Here is a 17,556-nt window from a genome sequence, read left to right as displayed (position 1 = left end):
CTTTTACCAGCTCTAAAAACCTTAACCTCTTCCAGCATCCGAAACCTATTGCTCAGATTCAGCATTCAAGCTTGTCAGGTGCATCAGTATCATAAGACGCATCATCCATACAAGTTTGGTGAAGTTAGGACCAGTAGTAACTTAGATATTGCTATCAATGGACACCCGCAACAAAAACTTTAACCTGCTCCAAAAACCTTAACCTCCTCCAGCATCCGAAACCTATAGCTCAGATTCAGCACTCAAGCCTGTCTGGTGCATCAGTATCATAAGGCACACCATCCATGCAAGTTTGGTGAAGTACAGACCAGCAGTAACTAAGATACTGCTATCAAAGGGCATCTGCAACAAAAACTTTAACCTGGTCCAACAACCTTAACCTCCTCCAGCATCTGAAATTTAGGACCCAGATTCAGCATCCAAGTCTTTCAAGTCCATAAGTAGGTCCAGATGCATCATCCATGCAAGTTTGGTGAAGATAGGACAAGTAATAGCTTAGATACAGGACCTGCAACAAAAACTTTAACCAGGTCCGGACGCCGACGCCGACGCCGACGCCACCGCCGACGCCGAGGGTATAGCATAATCTCTCCTTGACTTCGTCTCGGTGAGCTAAAAATGTATATTACCTTACGAATAATTTTTTTGTGGAGACCTAAATCTATTCATGTTATTTGCATTTATTGCACATATGATTTTATGTGAAAAGATGTACACGAGAATGAAATTAACATCGCCTTAATCAATAATTTACAAATGTGTGTCACTTAATTCTAAAAGTTATTTTAATTTGCTAACAATACATTCGGGCCTATGTAATATTATATATTTAATATATGATGGAGGTGTTTAATTACTTTTTATCATAAATAAAATATGTATTGCACTGGAACTTTATCGTGAAAATGAGGCCCAGGAACAAAAAAATAAAATGAATTAAAAAATAATAATTCTAACGTCTGTCAATATATATATGCTGAATCGAGCATTTTATAGAAAACGACGTAGGCAGAGAGAGAGAGAGAGAGAGAGAGAGAGAGAGAGAGAGAGAGAGAGAGAGAGAGAGAGAGAGAGAAAGAGAGAGAGAGAGAGAGAGAGAGATATTTATCGAAATACTATATAAGGTAAAAATAATTTTCCACTAACAACACATATAAGCGGGTACATGTGCAAAAAAAAAATCAATGCCGTCGGTGGAGAACTCTACAAGGCGTGGACTCGTCATTTCCACGTCTGCTGCCGTCTTCATCAGAAGGGTGTGGTTAAAATGGCTGATTCCGACGAAATAGCAGCTCTGGTCATTGACAATGGATCTGGGATGTGTAAAGCTGGGTTTGGAGGGGACGATGCCCCACGGAGCGTGTTCCCCTCTATCATTGGGAGGCCCCGACACCAGGTAAGAACCCCGAACTTCAATATTTCAAACTGTTTTCGACATACATGTATATTTGATTTATATTTTTTTTATGTAAAATACATGTACCTGTTATAATTTCATGGCTTCTGACGAAGAGATTAAAAAAGCTATTATTGAAATATACCAAAAAAGCTATTAAAATTAAGTGATAACACTTCACGTTGCACATGTATGCAAAAACGTTCGTGCATAACTCCATTTTGAGAAATAAAAAATCATCAACTATAGTATGTTTGATGATATCGCTAATATATGTACACTAGTATAAGTACATGTGTGTACCTGTTATTTAAATATTTCTACAATTAATTCAGGGTGTAATGATCGGAATGGGACAAAAAGACAGCTATGTTGGGGAGGAGGCGCAATCCAAACGAGGCATCCTCACCCTCAAGTACCCCATAGAACACGGCATCGTCACCAACTGGGACGACATGGAGAAAGTCTGGCACCACACCTTCTACAATGAGCTGAGGGTGGCGCCCGAGGAACATCCCGTCCTTCTGACCGAGGCCCCAATGAATCCGAAAGCGAACCGGGAGAAGATGTTACAGATCATGTTCGAAACCTTCAACACCCCTGCATTTTATGTAGCTATTCAGGCTGTCCTTTCGTTGTATGCCTCAGGAAGGACGACCGGAATTGTCTTAGACTCGGGAGATGGCGTCACCCATACGGTGCCCATCTATGAAGGCTACGCCCTGCCACACGCGATCATCAGAATCGATCTCGCTGGCCGAGATTTGACCGACTACTTGATGAAGATTATGACCGAGAGGGGTTACTCGTTCACGACTACCGCCGAACGAGAAATTGTCCGGGATATCAAGGAGAAGCTGTGCTATGTGGCGCTGGACTTCGATGACGACATGACAAAGGCCGCCACCAGCTCTGTCCTTGAGAAGAACTATGAACTCCCAGATGGTCAGGTCATCACTATTGGCAACGAACGCTTCCGGTGCCCTGAGGCGCTGTTTCAACCATCCTTTGTCGGCATGGAAACGACGGGTATCCACGAGGCCACATACGATTCGATCATGAAGTGCGATGTTGATATCAGGAAAGATTTGTACTCCAACATTGTTCTGTCTGGGGGAACCACCATGTTTGCTGGGATAGGAGATCGAATGAGCCACGAGATAGCAAGCCTTGCCCCTCAAAATATCAAGGTCAAGGTTGTAGCTCCACCGGAACGAAAGTACTCTGTGTGGATAGGCGGATCAATCTTAGCCTCTTTATCAACCTTTCAACAGATGTGGATCAGCAAACAGGAATACGACGAAAGCGGTCCAGGAATAGTGCACAGAAAATGTTTCTAGAGAAATATCTTTCATTAATATCGTGCAATGCATAAAATGCAATTGTGTGTATTTTTTTTTTATGTATTACCAATGCGATGCTCAACACACAGCACTTAAAATATCAATTGAAATTTGTCGTAACGTAAATATTTTTCAATTAATGTGCTTTTTTCAAAAAAATAAAGATTTTAACTCTTTCTTTCGTGTGTTCATACCTCACGATCCTGACATTTGTTCGCATTTTCATTTAGAATTGGAGCAAAAAAGTGTTCATGAATGACCCGGGGGGGGGGGGGGGGGCATTATTCTACGTCGAAAAATGACCCTTTTGCATGAAGAATAAGTGTCATTTTCATAAAATGAGCAAACTGTACATGAAGTAAAGTGACCCCAATTATTCTTTCATGATTATTGTTCGTTAATTATCACACGTCCTCATTGTGTATGAATTTGGTTTCCTTATTTGCGTCATTTCCCGCCATATGTCAATGAGAGAAGTGACGTTACTGTTAACAATCAATTTGTGGCAATGTAATAGTGTTTTGCGTGTGTTTGCTACGGATATGAAAAACTATATACAGCGATTTACAAATTCCGTGTTTATAACTTCAAAATCAGTTGAACAGAGTAAGTAATTTCAAAGGCGTATCTTGGATACGAGGTAAGCAATTTCTACTCTTGTTTACAGATGGGGTCATGTTTACCATGAAGAAAAATAACCCCTGGGTCTTTTTTCTTCAGAAAAATCCAATTATTCTTCAGCAAGGGCATCTTCCCCAGTCAAGGGTTTCTGATCCGCTCCGCTCTACATAAACATAGAGACTACATAGACATACAAACTACATAGTTTATGTAGAGCGGATCGGATCAGAAACCCTTGACTTGGGAAGATGCAGCAAATCATTACACCGGCATTAATTATGTTTATGTTTGATGTACTCCAACCCAATTTTTCGTGGTGGGTTGACCTTTTTTGTCTTTTTGAACAAAAAATTCTTGGATATTTCAAGCTATTTTTTCTATACCGAGAAAGCTAAACAAATTCAATGTTTATTGATTCAAAAACATAATCTAAGCTCATTTTAATATGAAATGAAGAATTCAAAATAATAGGGTTGGTGCAATTTTAATGGGTCAGTCGGAGTACATCAAACAAATAATTTTAACCTAAAATTGTGAACTAGATTAAAGAGTCAATGGAAAATGGCAAAAAATGCTGTGTTAGGACTAGATTTATAAAACACATAATATTAGTTTGCTTCTGTGTCCTTGCTCTTTGCTCTACATAGAGCACAGGTATGATATCTTTCATATTTAAAAGATGTCCGTCAGTGAGTTAATTCAAAATATTCACAAACAATGGTAACAGTGTTTATAAGCCTTTATTTCAATGCTTAGTACACCTTCTGCTCCTGTCTCTGTCCGGGCTGACGGGTGTGGTTCTTGGCCAGGTAATCAGTGAACTCCTGGTATGGAGACTTGGTGAAGGCAGTCTCCTTCCACAGGTCAGGGGTCAAGTAAGAATAAGTGTTGGCAATGGCAGCGTATGTTGCTTTTGCTACAAAAAACCAAAGGTCATTCAAATAACCTTTTCATTTTGCATCAATTCATATACAAATGTCTAAAAAGTAAAATGCAAATATTCCTTCATACCAAAGTTGCCAAGCGTAGCAGTACATCCCCTGGCACAGGTGTAGCAATCATCAATTCCAGCCATCTGTAGCAGTTTCTTGGGTACAGGAGCACTGACAATACCAGTACCTCTGGGTGCAGGGATCAACCTCACCACAACACTGCCACATTTTCCTGTCACCTAGACCAAAACATCAAATAACAGGACTACAGATAAAAAGGCTGCATTTCTTTGTAGAATACAAAACTGTTAAATCTAAAACCACCCCTTAAGAAAAATGAAAGCTTGCCTTTGCATGTTTTTAATACTTTCTAAAATAAGGATTCAGCAGATAAGTATTTTACCTTGCAAGGTACAGTGTGGGGTTTTCCGATCTTGTTACCCCAATACCCTCTGCGTACAGGGATGACTGTTAGCTTAGCCAGAATGATGGCACCCCGGATAGCTGTGGCTACTTCCTTGGAACATTTAACTCCCAAACCTACGTGTCCATCGTGGTCTCCGATGGCGACAAAAGCCTGAAAAAGGGAAAGTAAATTACGACCTGAATAATAATACATTTCCAAAGCTTTTTAAATGTAACATATCTTATGCAATTAATCATAGAAACTTAAACAAAAGAGACTTTATTTACCTTGAATCTGGTTCTTTGACCAGCCCGTGTCTGTTTCTGCACAGGCATGATTTTCAAAACTTCATCCTTCAGAGATGGTCCAAGGAAATAATCAATGATCTCAAACTCCTACAAATTACATTATCAAAAAAGAAAATATTACATAAAAATTTTTATGGACAAGAATTTATGCATAATTAGTAAAATCATTTTACATTAGTGAAATAAACAGAAATTGCAGAATGATTCAAGTATATATAGATATTTGTCTACCAAGTACCAAATCAATAATTTACTTATTTTTTTTTTTTTTTTTGGCGTGAATCATAGACAGGACACGCTCCAATTCTTTACACATCAAAATTTATAACATTCCTAAAAAATATGATTCTTTTAGTTGCAAAGCCCTGAGAATATGAACCTTAATTGGCAAGGAGAAAAGGTAGATTTCTTGTAATGATTTGATTTTCTGGTCTTTCACAAGCCTGCCAAGTTTAGTCACTGGCATCCACTCCTTCTCTCCCTCCTTGGCACCACGCCCCCTTCCACGGCCTCGTCCACGACCGCGTCCCCTGCCTCGGCCTCTACCACCAGAGCCGAATCCACCCCGGAAACCTCCTCTACCACCGGCTGGTGCTGCGTCCGCCATTGCTGTAAAAGATTTTCGCGATGAATTTTATGTAAAATTTTACCGATTTCCGACTTTATCATGCAAAGTATACATTAAAATAAGTTAAAAAATGATATTGTTAATCGTCATTTTTCATTTAAAGAGAGTGTAAATGTTATTATGTCTAGGATTATTGTGATATCGGTTGGATTTTAGAAACACACGACTGTTTACTAACGTGATTTTTATTGGAAAGACCGGAAGTTGGTTTGTTCTCGCTGAAGTTTCGCAAATCTCGTGCATCTTGCGAGAATTGCATCTTCTTTCACTTCGGAAGCAGGATAGATAGGATAGCAATTTTTTAAAGATGTTTGCAAAAGAGATTCCATTCAAAGATTAAATATGCAGTGAACTTCAACGTATTTTTTTTGCTCAGTGAGTTTTAGTTTCGATTTTAAACTTTTCCTTGTAGCTTAGCCGTAGAAAGTGTTTCCAAACTGAATGCAGTCCAAAATGTTACTGCATGGAAGTGTACAGGTGTGAACAGGATTAAATAGCCTATGTATACGCTTTGGTATCTCTGCAAATAAGAGTTAACTTTAAATATGCGAAAGAGACAAATAACATGCAGGTGTTAAAACTCGTTTTAGCTATTTGAACGGAATGCCAGGGACGTATTTACTATACACGTATTCTCTATATACGTCCCTGGAATGTCAGATTAAAAAAAAAATCATTATGCAAGAGTATTTTTTCAGTCTACATTATCACAGCATTTTCGATGCTGACAATATCCTTAAAATTTAGAATGCTTCTAATAATTTGAAGAAGACAGAAAGGAGAATTAAGTTGCATAAATGACTTTTATTTTATCCAGTGAATATTATTTCTCTAGAAAATTTTCCATCTTCATCCACAATTTTAAAATTTTGTTCGTTATAATTAGTGGTAGATTTTTTTTTATAAGAAAAATTAAGTATAATTAGGTGAAGTTTGTAATATCTAAAATGATTTTTAAACACATATGTACACGTTACCTATGGGTAAAGCTTCAGTGTGCGAAATTAACTTTTTTGTACTATAGACAATCAGTCTACAACATTTTCAAAATCTATAGACCTGACTGATTTCCTATACACCAAAAACAACAACAAATATTATTCTTTATTTGTATCGTAATTTTATTCAGGGTGAACGTGGTGAAATAACCTGGTACTTATTAACACAATAGGAACTCTTCCTCTAGGACATGGTGAAGAGTGCCTGGCTCTAAACTCACACACAATGACATTTCCTTGTAATGATTATTTTGTAATACCAATCAAATAAACTCAGATAAAGTAAAGGAAAATAGATATATAAAATACCCTATCCCCTTGAATACTGTAGATAACATGATACAAAAGGAAACAAAAGCGCAGAATCTAAGACAACGTAAGGAAAACTGAACGTCGGTCATGAATTCCAGGTGTGCAGTCTGGGTTCACAAATGCGAAAACTAGAATGGTGCATGACTATCCTGGGTTTTTTTCCCCAGGTCTAGCATCTTGTGATTACTTCAGTTTGTCAAAAAATGAGATGCTCTGAATATTGTTTTTGACTTTTAAATAGCACATTGCAATTACATTCTGCTTCTGATCGCAATGTATTTAAAAATGTATTGAGTATAACGTTCAATCGACTAGACGACAGGCTGCGTTGGTCTACAAATATTCGAGTTACTGTAGACCGGGCGTATTTTCTATATATTTTGTCTATTGGTCTTCCGTTATTTTCGCACACTGAAGCTTTGATGGCCATATCTTCTGTACAGGGCTACAGTTCCACTTACCAATATGCAAAAAATGTTTTGGCTGTGGACTTTTTGACCTCATTTTGTAACACATTCTGCGGAAAACACTTTTTTTTCCCAATTTTTTAAAGTTCTTGTTTTTTTAATTGCCTCAAACTATCTCTTAAATACCCTCAACAACGGTGAAAAGTGTTGAATTTACTGTAAATGCAGATTTACGATTGAGAATCTTCCTTTTTTACCTGTAAACAAACTACTTCAATTAACTTTACAGGAAAAGTGAGATTATCATCTGATGAGTAATTTGAAATCAATTGTTTCTACAGAAGATGTAACATGTAAGGAAATAAGGTTATTAAGTCCAAAATTAGCCAAACATTTTGTGCAGTGTAAGTTGTCAGATTTTTGTATCTACCGGTACAGACTTTAGCTCTATAGTGTATTGACCCAAACATTCTTATAGAGCTACAGTGCTGCAACTAATGATTGACAAGCAAAGGCTTTCTTGATCAGGATTCATTTAAAGACGTGTTGGGACATTACACTGACAGACCATTCAATGGATGTCATAAATATACTTTATATATAGAGACAACTCATTAGATACGATAATATAATCATTTATTGAACTTTGTTTAAAGTTTTCAAGAATTTTTATTTACAAATGCCAGTGCATTAGGGCATCAATGACTTTTTCTTATTTGTATGTTCTTTTGTTTGTTCATTATTTGTATGTTCATTGAAGAAAATCTGAATGCATGGAAGCTTGCTAGCTATGTTTATGATCTTTGTAAATATGATAATTCATTAAAAAGATACCTGTATATTGGAGCTATAAATGTGAAGCATAAAACTTCTGATTTTTTTCAGTTTAAACTTATTTATGATAAGTTTGTTATAATAACATTGATGTATGATTCAGAAACAACCACAGAAGACTAAAATCATGGCCTCGCCAGATGACAGAGCAGTTACTGGGAAAACGGCAAAGGTGACATGAAGTTCTTTTTACATTTTAAAGCTGTAACTCCCTTTTTTCTCTCTCAAAGATTGCTTTGTTTCATGGAAGATTTGGCAGCTGAATTGTTTTCTTCTGATTGTTTCCTTCTTAGATGAAGCCCCTGAATTTCCCATTGGATCTGAGCACTGTGCCAACAGACATGGCAGATGTCATGAAAGAAATAAAAAAGGTGAAACCTTGTTTGTGAATCATCTATGTCACCTCAACTTTAGAGAATTGTTTGCATTACAGAATGGATATGTATTATATGTAATATTAAGGACTCCTTTTTTAAAGCAAGTACTCAATGGATTTCATGATTTTGTCGCTTTGTATTGCAAGAATTTAAGTTTGAGAGCGGCAACTATCGTTTTGATATTATACATTTAACAATTGTCAGAAAAGTAAAATTGTGAGGAATACTTCTTTTGATTTTACGTGGATATCGATGCCTCATGTTAAATTATGAATTTCCGTAATTATAATGTAAAGAACATGTCCTAAATAGATATGCATCTTCTTTAACAGCTGGCTGAATCAATGCTGTTTCATTGGAGTGAGTTTCCAATAGTACTGCCTCCATCAGTTACAGACATCATGAATGAAGAAGTATGTTTCATTCAGTCACTTGCATGTGCCTCATGTGCATTACATGTGAAAAGAACATTCACATGAAATTTTACGGAAATTCACTTCACATTTAAATTTTATGAAACTTCTGAATTTTAACCAGACAATATCATTAATAATTACAAACAAAAAAATTTCAGCACATGGAAAATTTCTGCTCATTGTCACGCTTACTGTCCGACGATGATTTCTGCTTTACATTAATTACCATAAACTGAGAAAAGACTTAAACTTTTTAAATAATATCAAAAATCTTACATCAAAGCTGATGGAATTGTATTTTATTTAAAAAAAAATTAAATGATATTTTCACTTTGTCTAATCTCAGTTTATGAACTGTTTGAACCAGAATTGTAAATACTTGTACATAATTATAAAATGTTGACAATAAAATACTTCTTTTCCGTTTATCAATTTGCAGGAAATAAACTCCCAAATATTTAAGGACCTGTTTAAGGCCCCTGTTTTTGATGAGCTGGAGGAAGTAGGGATGACTCCTGAGGGTGGCCTAAAAAAGCTGTCCAAGAAACAACTGGATGCCATCTGGGATAAGGGGTAATTACAGACAAAGCTATAACAAATGGAATAAAAAGTCAATATCTCAGAGAGAGAGAGAGAGAGAGAGAGAGAGAGAGAGAGAGAGAGAGAGATTTACAGTATCTTGTGATTTTCTCCATTTAATATAAAGTCATGGCAATTTTAAAGTGTTTAAAGTATGTATGGTTGCAACTGTATGAATAATAAAGTTAAGTCTATAGACAAATCCCTTCCCTGAGAGAGTGAGAGAGAAAGAGATAGAGAAGGAGAGATAAATTAGTAAGGTATAGTCTAACTGTTTAATATCCAACATCATTACTTAAAAATCAGTCAGAGAATATTGTTTTTCTTTAATTACTTTTCCTCTGCTTTGTGTTGTTTATTTAGTGATTTACCATACACATTTCTTTCCCATTGCAGAGAGTTTGATGTGGATAGCTTGAACTTTCCAGGACAAGTTCACAAATGGAGGCTTACACAGCTGCTGCAGAAAGGCTCACTCAGAGCTCATAACACCTTGCTGGATGTAAGGGCAACTATGGAATTACTCTATTGTTATTGAATAAAATATTATTAGTACTTGATTTTGTAAATTTATTGTTAATGGTGATTGCTGATAACACTCATAGAATTTCTTAAAAAGAAGTATGTTGTGAATATTTACTTGTATAACAGGATGCAGCCATATCTCTACGACTGATGATCATCACTGCTAGGAACAGATTCAGCTCCCATTTCTTCAGTCTGACGAAGTCGGCCAGGGAGATGGGTCGAGGCCTGTGGCTGATTCTTGGTAGGCTTTGTCAGAATTTTGAATAAAATGAGAAGTCCTTTACAAGTATAAAACACCAACGACCAGTGTTATTAACATTTACACAAATGCTATAGTTTTTTATCTTGTTCAGTATGCATTATTCAGAATCATTGTAGAAATAGATAAGCAAGCAGTTTTCAATATTACAGTTTTGCTTTTGGAAATAAAGAAGAAAATACAAGAGTTTAAGATATTACAATTTTTGGCAGATATACTGATTGGAATGCCTTCTACAAGTCCGGGAGATTTACAGTCCAAAATACAAGATGAACACATGAAGCACCTTGTAGCAGAACTGGATATCAAGGTACTGTAAAAGGTTTACATTTAGCTGTGTATTCTATTCAGCATTTTTTGTGGAAAGAGGCTCCCTCTAAAACAAGTACTTCACTTAATACTTTGCAAATATGTATGGAAATCAGTTTATTCAGAAATATGCTTATTCAAATCCATACTAATTTGTTGAAAAAGTAATTTAGGCCAAATATCAGACACGCTAAATGTAATATGTTTACAAAAATGTGAAATAGGAAAGACTGTCAGCTTTAATAGAAGTGTAAATGTTATTCAGGTGCTGCATACTATTTTGGATAAGTTTAATCTATCACAAATAGAGATAACTACACGTACACATTTTTCTCTTTAAAAACAATAAATTTATTTATTTGTAGCCTAAGTTCAAAAGCACCTTGGACAAATTCTGTACCTATGTAAAAACCATGTGTGAAAAGCTCCAGTCAAAGAATTATCAGGTGAGCTCATTTTATTCTTTGAAAATAAGGTTTTCATTCGCTTGCTTTTTAGAGCAAAGAATAATGAAATAATCCTGAAAGGTTTTTCAAGTCAATAGCTACAGGTATTGTTAAATTTAACTTGGTCATGGTTTAACAATTTTGGAAATTTGCTGCTGATACAGTGCATTTCCTCTCTTTGTTATACAGACAGCTGCATTGAGGCCTCCTCCTGTCCCATATATTTATCAGACCCCAGGTGGACAAGAAATTGATCTGAGATTATTTAATAAAGGTAGGTTTAACATTATGGAGCAAATTAGAAGGTTCTTCTATTATTGATTTAAAAGATGAGATTATATTTGGAAAACCTCAATAATAGTGCTATAGTCACATGTTTAATTGCTTTGATAACATTAATAAAGAGAAAAAATGTTAGCCAAAAAATGGCTTTGAAAAATTTGAATTCTGGTGGATTAGGCATTATTTATTTCAGACTCCTTACGATATTATCTTTGGTGTTTTTGTTCCAGATCTGATCAACAACTGCCTTCCCATACTGGGCAGTATTCTAGAAAGGGGAGCCAGAGGCTGGCATGTGCAATACAGACAAAAGATGATGAGAGACCTGCAGGGTCAGTAAAGTTATTGTATACATACATGTTATTACTACAAGAACTTGATCCCAAGAGCTGAAATATGTTTTTGTTTCCTGGCACTGATCATGAGATCAAAGAAGATGCGGAACATAAAAAAATTGATCTGATGATGTGCACCGCAACAGGACATGGTCCAGCTCATGGTATTCAGTTTCTCAAAAACCGTTTCAAAGGAACACTTTGAAAACGCATCTGAAACAAATGTTGTTTATTGCGTGCTACATATGTGTCGTCAGTTTCAGAGAGCTTTGTTATGAATTAAGAAAACCACAGTGTGGTGATCCTGAATATTCTATAAAATTTACTATATCAAAAAAGGGAATTTGGTTGTTTGTATTTAACAGAGATATGTACCGGTACTTACACAGAGTTATTTTCACCTTGTGATATATTTTCTCAGACAAACTTTTAAATATATTCACTATTTAGCCTCACTTAAGTTCCACCATGGACAGTGTTATAGCTGTTTATTTAACATGGTTAATTTTGTCTTAGAATGACACACATTTTCAGTTAGCTCAATTATCTTTTAGAACAGGATGAAATATGATGAAAATAACTCCATATGAATACTGTATCTAAGTACCAGTAATATCATGCAATTGATGATTTTTTTTTTCATCACAGGTCAAGGGCTTTCGAATGAAGAAATTTCTGAGGTGTGCACTAATTTGTAATTCAACATTTTAAGGGATATTCATTTAAACAACACTTTTCAAAGTCAAATGTTGATTTTTTTTCCCATTCACATTATTGTATGAAATGTTGTTCAGAAGGTGTTTGTAATTTTGTTTGTGTACAGAAAATCAATGATGCAATAATGAAGGAATACTTAGACAGAGTGTTCAGTGCTATCTCGACCAATACAGAGCTGGAGAACTTACAGCCAGGAATTGGTGAGTATAAGAATCTCAGATCATCACAGTCATCATGTTGTGATGACCCTACTACCGCTATCATCATCTTTGGAATCACAAAATGTCTCATTTTATAAATGTTTTTTAGTTTCGATTTCAAAATATTATTTTTTGGTGACTTTAAGTTAATGAAGATAAAAACAACAATGTATAGGGATTTTTTTGCAATTGAGATGAAACCAAAATTTTCAATGAAATGAGTCTCACATCTAAACTGTGGTCATCATTTATCTACAATTTTTTTAAAATCATTTCTTATACCACATTATCATCTTGCCCCAAAACTCCACCATTGCTCATACATTGTGCTTATTGGCATCCTAAAAACTTTGCCCAGTAATAAATTTAAAAAATGCAAAATACAAGTTTTTAAGGAACCAATTGTGGAAGAATTTGGATTTTTTTTGCAGGTCTTCTCCTAGTGGCCCAAGCCAAATCAGTGATAGCTATGAAGAAGGCAGTCAGCAATGTGAAAGACAAGCTGACAACTCATAAACAGAGGGTAATGGACAACAGCACCCGACAAAGCTCTATCAGTTTCGGACGGAGGAGATATATATGAAAATTAATGAAAAATTTTAATGGAAAAATTGAAAACAAAACCAAGACTTAAAATTCCTTGATTTCATTTTTTTAGTTGAAGGATCATCTGAAGCAAACTTACCCTGTGAAGTCACGGATTGTGGCATGGGTCAATGAACAGATTGCCAGATTTGAAGTAAGATGATATACATGTAGAACTGCTTTTTGAATAAAATTATTTGCAAATGAGAGGTACATGTATTTCTTAGCCAAACAAATATTCTTGCATTTGAAAAAAAAGCTGGTTTAAAGTATGGTGTGACAAATGTCTGTTTTAAAACTGTACATTGTAAAAGTTGACCAATTGGTTAAATTGCTGAACATATAGATTATTTTCATTTCTTTTATATTTACTGATGCAATTATTAACTAAAGATAATGCACTTTTATAAGGCATTCATTCAATTTTATTTGCCATTATATCAAAGTTACTTTGTTTAATAAATTTTAAAGATATGTTCATCTTAATATATGTGTATATAAGATCTAGGTTAAATCCACAGCTTATAATATTTTTTCCCGTATTAACTTATTAACATGATATTTCATCCATACAATTGTTGCTTATTTTAGAGAGTTTGTTCAGAAGATGTAATTTTACTTTTGGTTTTCCTAATAAAACTTGGAATCTGATTTATGTATGAATTGTTTGTGTAGGAGGATTTCATTGCCCAGAACCTGTGGTCGGCTCACGAGGAAGCCATTACTCTGTGTGAGCAGCAGGGTCTGGACCAAACAGCCTACTTCCTCAAGAGGGACCTCAACTTCATCAAGGAGGTAAAACCATGGATTCTTAGGATAGAAATACTGTTAAGTGATTCAATTATTTCTTAATGTGCTTTGTACAAAATAAGCATATTTACAGGTTTATATGTTTTACGGTGCAACCGTTGGGGCGAGCGCAGCATGTGATCAAACAATGAATTATGATAAATCAATAAAAATAAATTAACAACGAAAATAAATTTGATTGCAAAATAAAATGAAACATTCCTATTTTTCAGATTTTAATCATTATTAATTTTGTTCAGTCGATTACTTGAGTAGCAGAAAGGCATAAATCAGAGTTTTATTTAGAGTACAGTGTACATTGTGCATGTAAACCAAACTGGAATAGATGGTGTGACATCAAAATAATTAATTTTTTTGGTTTTTAATTCAAAAGAGTTCTACATCATGTCAGCCCCCAGTAAATATGATTACTCTAACTTCAAGCGTGCATTAAAGCTCAATTAGGTAGTTTATTTTCAAAACAGCAGACCACATTTGATAATTTAAACCACTTTATTAATGTAAATAAAATGTCTTTGACTTTCCTTCCCCATTAAATGCAAAAGATTTACATGTACCAGTCAACATGTTCCAAATTTTTTCACCTAACCTACAGTGTTGAAGAAAATTACATAAACATATAACTTTCAATCATCTTTTCAACACTTGCTTACAGAGGGAAGCAGTATTGGTAAAAGAACTCAGTAAGGTGAGAATTCCAAACAGACGATACACATTCTCGACAAGAATATGGCTGCCAAAGAACTATATTGTGACCAAAATTGAAGGAACAAGGCGAACTGTGATTCCGACAAAAGTCATACGAACTGAGCCTCCACCTGGAAGAACGCCTGTGGTAAGATAGTGTTTACCTGTAATTCTATCAATTTCATAGCTTTTATCCTTTAAATACTGCTTCAGTTTATTATCTGTAGGTTCAGTTTTTATAATATGTAAATTTTATTTTTTGCTATGTTATTTTATTTTTTAAATCATGACTATTTGAATAAAATGATGGCAGCATTTTTTTTTTAAATTGAATTTTGTTTTGGGATGATGCCTCAAAATTTAGCAATAAAAGGTCCCCCTTCAGTAAAAAATCAGTAACACAGTATAAATTCACACAAAAGTTTAATATAACACTAACACTGCACATGAAATATTCAAATTTTACCAAAAAAAAAAAAAAAAAAGTTTAGAACATTTCTATCAGATATTTAGAGATTTATGATACGATTTTTACAGAATGTGTCGTACAGCTTGGAGCGTTACTATGGTAGGATGACCTCATCCAGGTACCCGTTCTGGAGGTGGTGGAACTACTTACAGAGAACCTGGGCCTGGTCCTGGAACTCTCTCTTCTTCCTCGGGGTAGGCATCAGTGTCCCCTAACCCCAAACATTGCTTGTCTTTGTTAATATGTAATTTTACTCAATTGAAATAAATACACATGTGTAGGGTTCTGTTTGATAATCATTTGAGTTTTTTTTCTGTCTGGTTCTAAAAACAACAACCAGTAATTTTGCTTATGAATGGTCAAAAAAGGGGAAAAAAACCCCAAGAAGTTGTGACTTTCAACTTGCTTCAATATGTCTTTGACATTAAAGATATCAATATTTTACATAATGCAGTACAACTACATGTATGTTTTCATTCCTGGATTTAGAATCTTGTCATTTTCTGTCTGTTAGGTTGTGATTCCTTGGTACAGCCCTATCAGTATTAAGGCCTTGTTCTGGATCAAACCGTTCATTCCAGACATAGAGCTCAGTCAGATCGATGTAAGTATGGTACAACTGTTCAATTTACCATAAGAAATATTTTATTTAATGAAATAACTTTATAAGCATGTTTTCAATGGACAGGATTTATAGCAAGTTACGCTATTCTCATGTTAGAGCCATTTTATTAAGACCTTGGACTTTGGTAGGATGTAACTCTCTATTTCTTGCGTCAAATCAAGGTGAAAATGACGCTGGTTACAAGCGAAATTTGCACAGATTAGTAGGTACAGCTTAAGAGTTGTACAAATCTTTTTGATTTTAAAGAGCCATGATTATAAATGGCCAACAATGAAATAGACAGGCCTTCATTACAATGCTGATTGACACAACTACCCATTAAAGTCCAAGGTCCTGTTAAAATGTTCTAATCTAGTCTCTTTTCAACTTCTTAAAATCTGTCTCACTCCTTCTCTTTTACTGACAACACACCCTTACAATTCTTAGCTTTATTTGACTGATTGGGTTGATGCTTTCATTGTTCTTACTCTATGGTTGTGTGATGTATTGCTTTATTTTACAGGGAAATCTGTATCTGAAAGCCAGCTCAAAGACGGAGACTTTTGTGTCCAGGTTCAGGGCGCTGTGGCTTCATGTATTTAACTCCCGCAGGAAGTTCGAAGAAGCACCTGACAGAGGTAAATGTAGCTTAACTGACCCAGCTTTTTACGATTCTGCAAGATAAGGTGGAGCATACTTGTCCAGGATAAATTCATTTACATATTTGTTTTGTCATTCTTCTTGCATAACGTCTTAAAATTTAATTGCTGTAAACATTATCATTTTTAGTAAATTTATTCCATTTTATTTCAAGATGTTTTATAGATTTATTTTTTCTATATTATGTATTTGGCTTAACTAGAACACACCCCAGTATTTTATGTTTTACTACAGTAATTGTGAATACCGTTATATTGCTTAAGTTTTTTTCACATAATTTGCACTCTAGTTTATATTAAGTACTATTTTACAATGACATGGAACACTCTATCTACCAACAAAACAATTCTGCCATAATGATAGACATGACAGTAATATTAACAAAGCAAGAGGTCAAATTTTACACCTGCTGAAAAATCCCATCTATATGGTGCATATATTTGTATGTCTGTTTTCTAGGATTCCTTGGTAAAAGCTTCACACGACACATAAACAGAATCTGGAACTATTTCTTCAAGGGCACGCTAGGTTCCATTTTGTTGACCTTGACCTATCCCCTGATGTGTATCGGAGGGTCAGCACTCTCCATCATAGCAGCCCTGATGGTCCCCGTGTGGTTAGTTGACCGTTAGCTTACAGTGGAATCATTACAATTCATTGGGGCTCATTTTTTGTGGATGTCATTGGTACCCTTTACTCACTTATATCATCCCCTGCTTATTGTAAAACACAATCTTTATGCATTATATGTACAAGCAAATCCATTAAATTACATATCCACAATCCTTTGGAAAATTTACAGCTCACAAAAACTGATCCTGACAAATTTTAATGATTCCACAGTGTTGTGATTGATTTGAAATTTTACAAAAATTTTTTTTTTAAATATTCTAAACTTGCAAATGTATATTAAATTTCATATTTTAAAAATGTCTATATTAGTTATAATTAAGCATATAGGACTTCAACTAGATCCATATTGCTTTGGAGAGAATATACTAGTATTACATTAAAGAAATGTTTCTCTTTGTAGGGTGCCAATAGCCACTCTGCTGTTTCATTTAGTTGGAGTACTGATCTTTGACTTTGACAGCCCAGGCTAGTACAC

At 35.0% G+C, this 17,556-nt stretch overlaps 3 protein-coding genes across 6 annotated transcripts in view; 2 read left to right on the top strand and 1 right to left on the bottom strand.

Moving 5' to 3' along the window:
- The first annotated feature begins 1,183 nt into the window (after positions 1-1,183).
- Positions 1,184-2,915, top strand: LOC105332192 (actin-5). Its single transcript, XM_011434665.4, has 2 exons — positions 1,184-1,396; positions 1,732-2,915. Exons 1-2 carry the CDS (start codon positions 1,268-1,270, stop codon positions 2,734-2,736), a joined length of 1,134 nt encoding a protein of 377 aa, XP_011432967.2. The 5' UTR covers positions 1,184-1,267; the 3' UTR covers positions 2,737-2,915.
- Positions 2,916-4,081: 1,166 nt separating this feature from the next.
- On the bottom strand, positions 4,082-5,639 carry LOC105332191 (small ribosomal subunit protein uS5). The gene is made up of 5 exons (XM_020068887.3): positions 5,386-5,639; positions 4,986-5,093; positions 4,696-4,869; positions 4,372-4,531; positions 4,082-4,276 (listed from the first exon to the last, which is right to left on the bottom strand). The coding sequence occupies exons 1-5, from the start codon at positions 5,611-5,613 to the stop codon at positions 4,113-4,115; spliced, it is 834 nt and encodes a 277-aa protein (XP_019924446.1). The 5' UTR covers positions 5,614-5,639; the 3' UTR covers positions 4,082-4,112.
- Positions 5,640-5,776: 137 nt separating this feature from the next.
- LOC105332190 (uncharacterized) overlaps positions 5,777-17,556 on the top strand; it is a 69,229-nt gene continuing 57,449 nt past the window's right edge. For 3 of the 4 annotated variants that reach the window (XM_034457697.2, XM_011434660.4, XM_020068883.3), the window contains exons 1-22: positions 5,777-6,111; positions 8,289-8,357; positions 8,479-8,556; positions 8,895-8,975; positions 9,418-9,551; positions 9,954-10,059; positions 10,209-10,326; positions 10,557-10,654; positions 11,019-11,099; positions 11,289-11,373; positions 11,612-11,713; positions 12,365-12,396; positions 12,540-12,633; positions 13,065-13,156; positions 13,292-13,372; positions 13,894-14,013; positions 14,684-14,863; positions 15,253-15,378; positions 15,699-15,788; positions 16,312-16,426; positions 16,908-17,064; positions 17,482-17,546. In XM_034457697.2, coding sequence (XP_034313588.2) covers positions 6,076-6,111; positions 8,289-8,357; positions 8,479-8,556; positions 8,895-8,975; positions 9,418-9,551; positions 9,954-10,059; positions 10,209-10,326; positions 10,557-10,654; positions 11,019-11,099; positions 11,289-11,373; positions 11,612-11,713; positions 12,365-12,396; positions 12,540-12,633; positions 13,065-13,156; positions 13,292-13,372; positions 13,894-14,013; positions 14,684-14,863; positions 15,253-15,378; positions 15,699-15,788; positions 16,312-16,426; positions 16,908-17,064; positions 17,482-17,546 — 2,140 coding nt within the window. In that variant the 5' untranslated portion in view covers positions 5,777-6,075. The remainder of the gene's footprint in view (positions 6,112-8,288; positions 8,358-8,478; positions 8,557-8,894; positions 8,976-9,417; positions 9,552-9,953; positions 10,060-10,208; positions 10,327-10,556; positions 10,655-11,018; positions 11,100-11,288; positions 11,374-11,611; positions 11,714-12,364; positions 12,397-12,539; positions 12,634-13,064; positions 13,157-13,291; positions 13,373-13,893; positions 14,014-14,683; positions 14,864-15,252; positions 15,379-15,698; positions 15,789-16,311; positions 16,427-16,907; positions 17,065-17,481; positions 17,547-17,556) is intronic. The other variant, XM_020068884.3, reaches the window with a different exon arrangement.

Source organism: Magallana gigas, chromosome 7 (assembly GCF_963853765.1).
Source record: "Magallana gigas chromosome 7, xbMagGiga1.1, whole genome shotgun sequence".
NCBI lineage: Eukaryota > Metazoa > Mollusca > Bivalvia > Ostreida > Ostreidae > Magallana > Magallana gigas.
The sequence above is the reverse complement of the archived record's forward strand: the minus strand, read 5'-3'. Positions and strand labels throughout refer to the sequence as shown.

Coding starts and splice junctions, on each gene's coding strand:
- LOC105332192 (XM_011434665.4), top strand. CDS start 1,268: ATGGCTGATTCCGACGAAATAGCAGCTCTGGTCATTGACAATGGATCT. Junction 1,397..1,731: donor TTGGGAGGCCCCGACACCAG/GTAAGAACCCCG, acceptor CAATTAATTCAG/GGTGTAATGATCGGAATGGG.
- LOC105332191 (XM_020068887.3), bottom strand. CDS start 5,613: ATGGCGGACGCAGCACCAGCCGGTGGTAGAGGAGGTTTCCGGGGTGGA. Junction 4,870..4,985: donor GTCAAAGAACCAGATTCAAG/GTAAATAAAGTC, acceptor TCCCTTTTTCAG/GCTTTTGTCGCCATCGGAGA. Junction 4,277..4,371: donor TGCTACGCTTGGCAACTTTG/GTATGAAGGAAT, acceptor GGTTTTTTGTAG/CAAAAGCAACATACGCTGCC.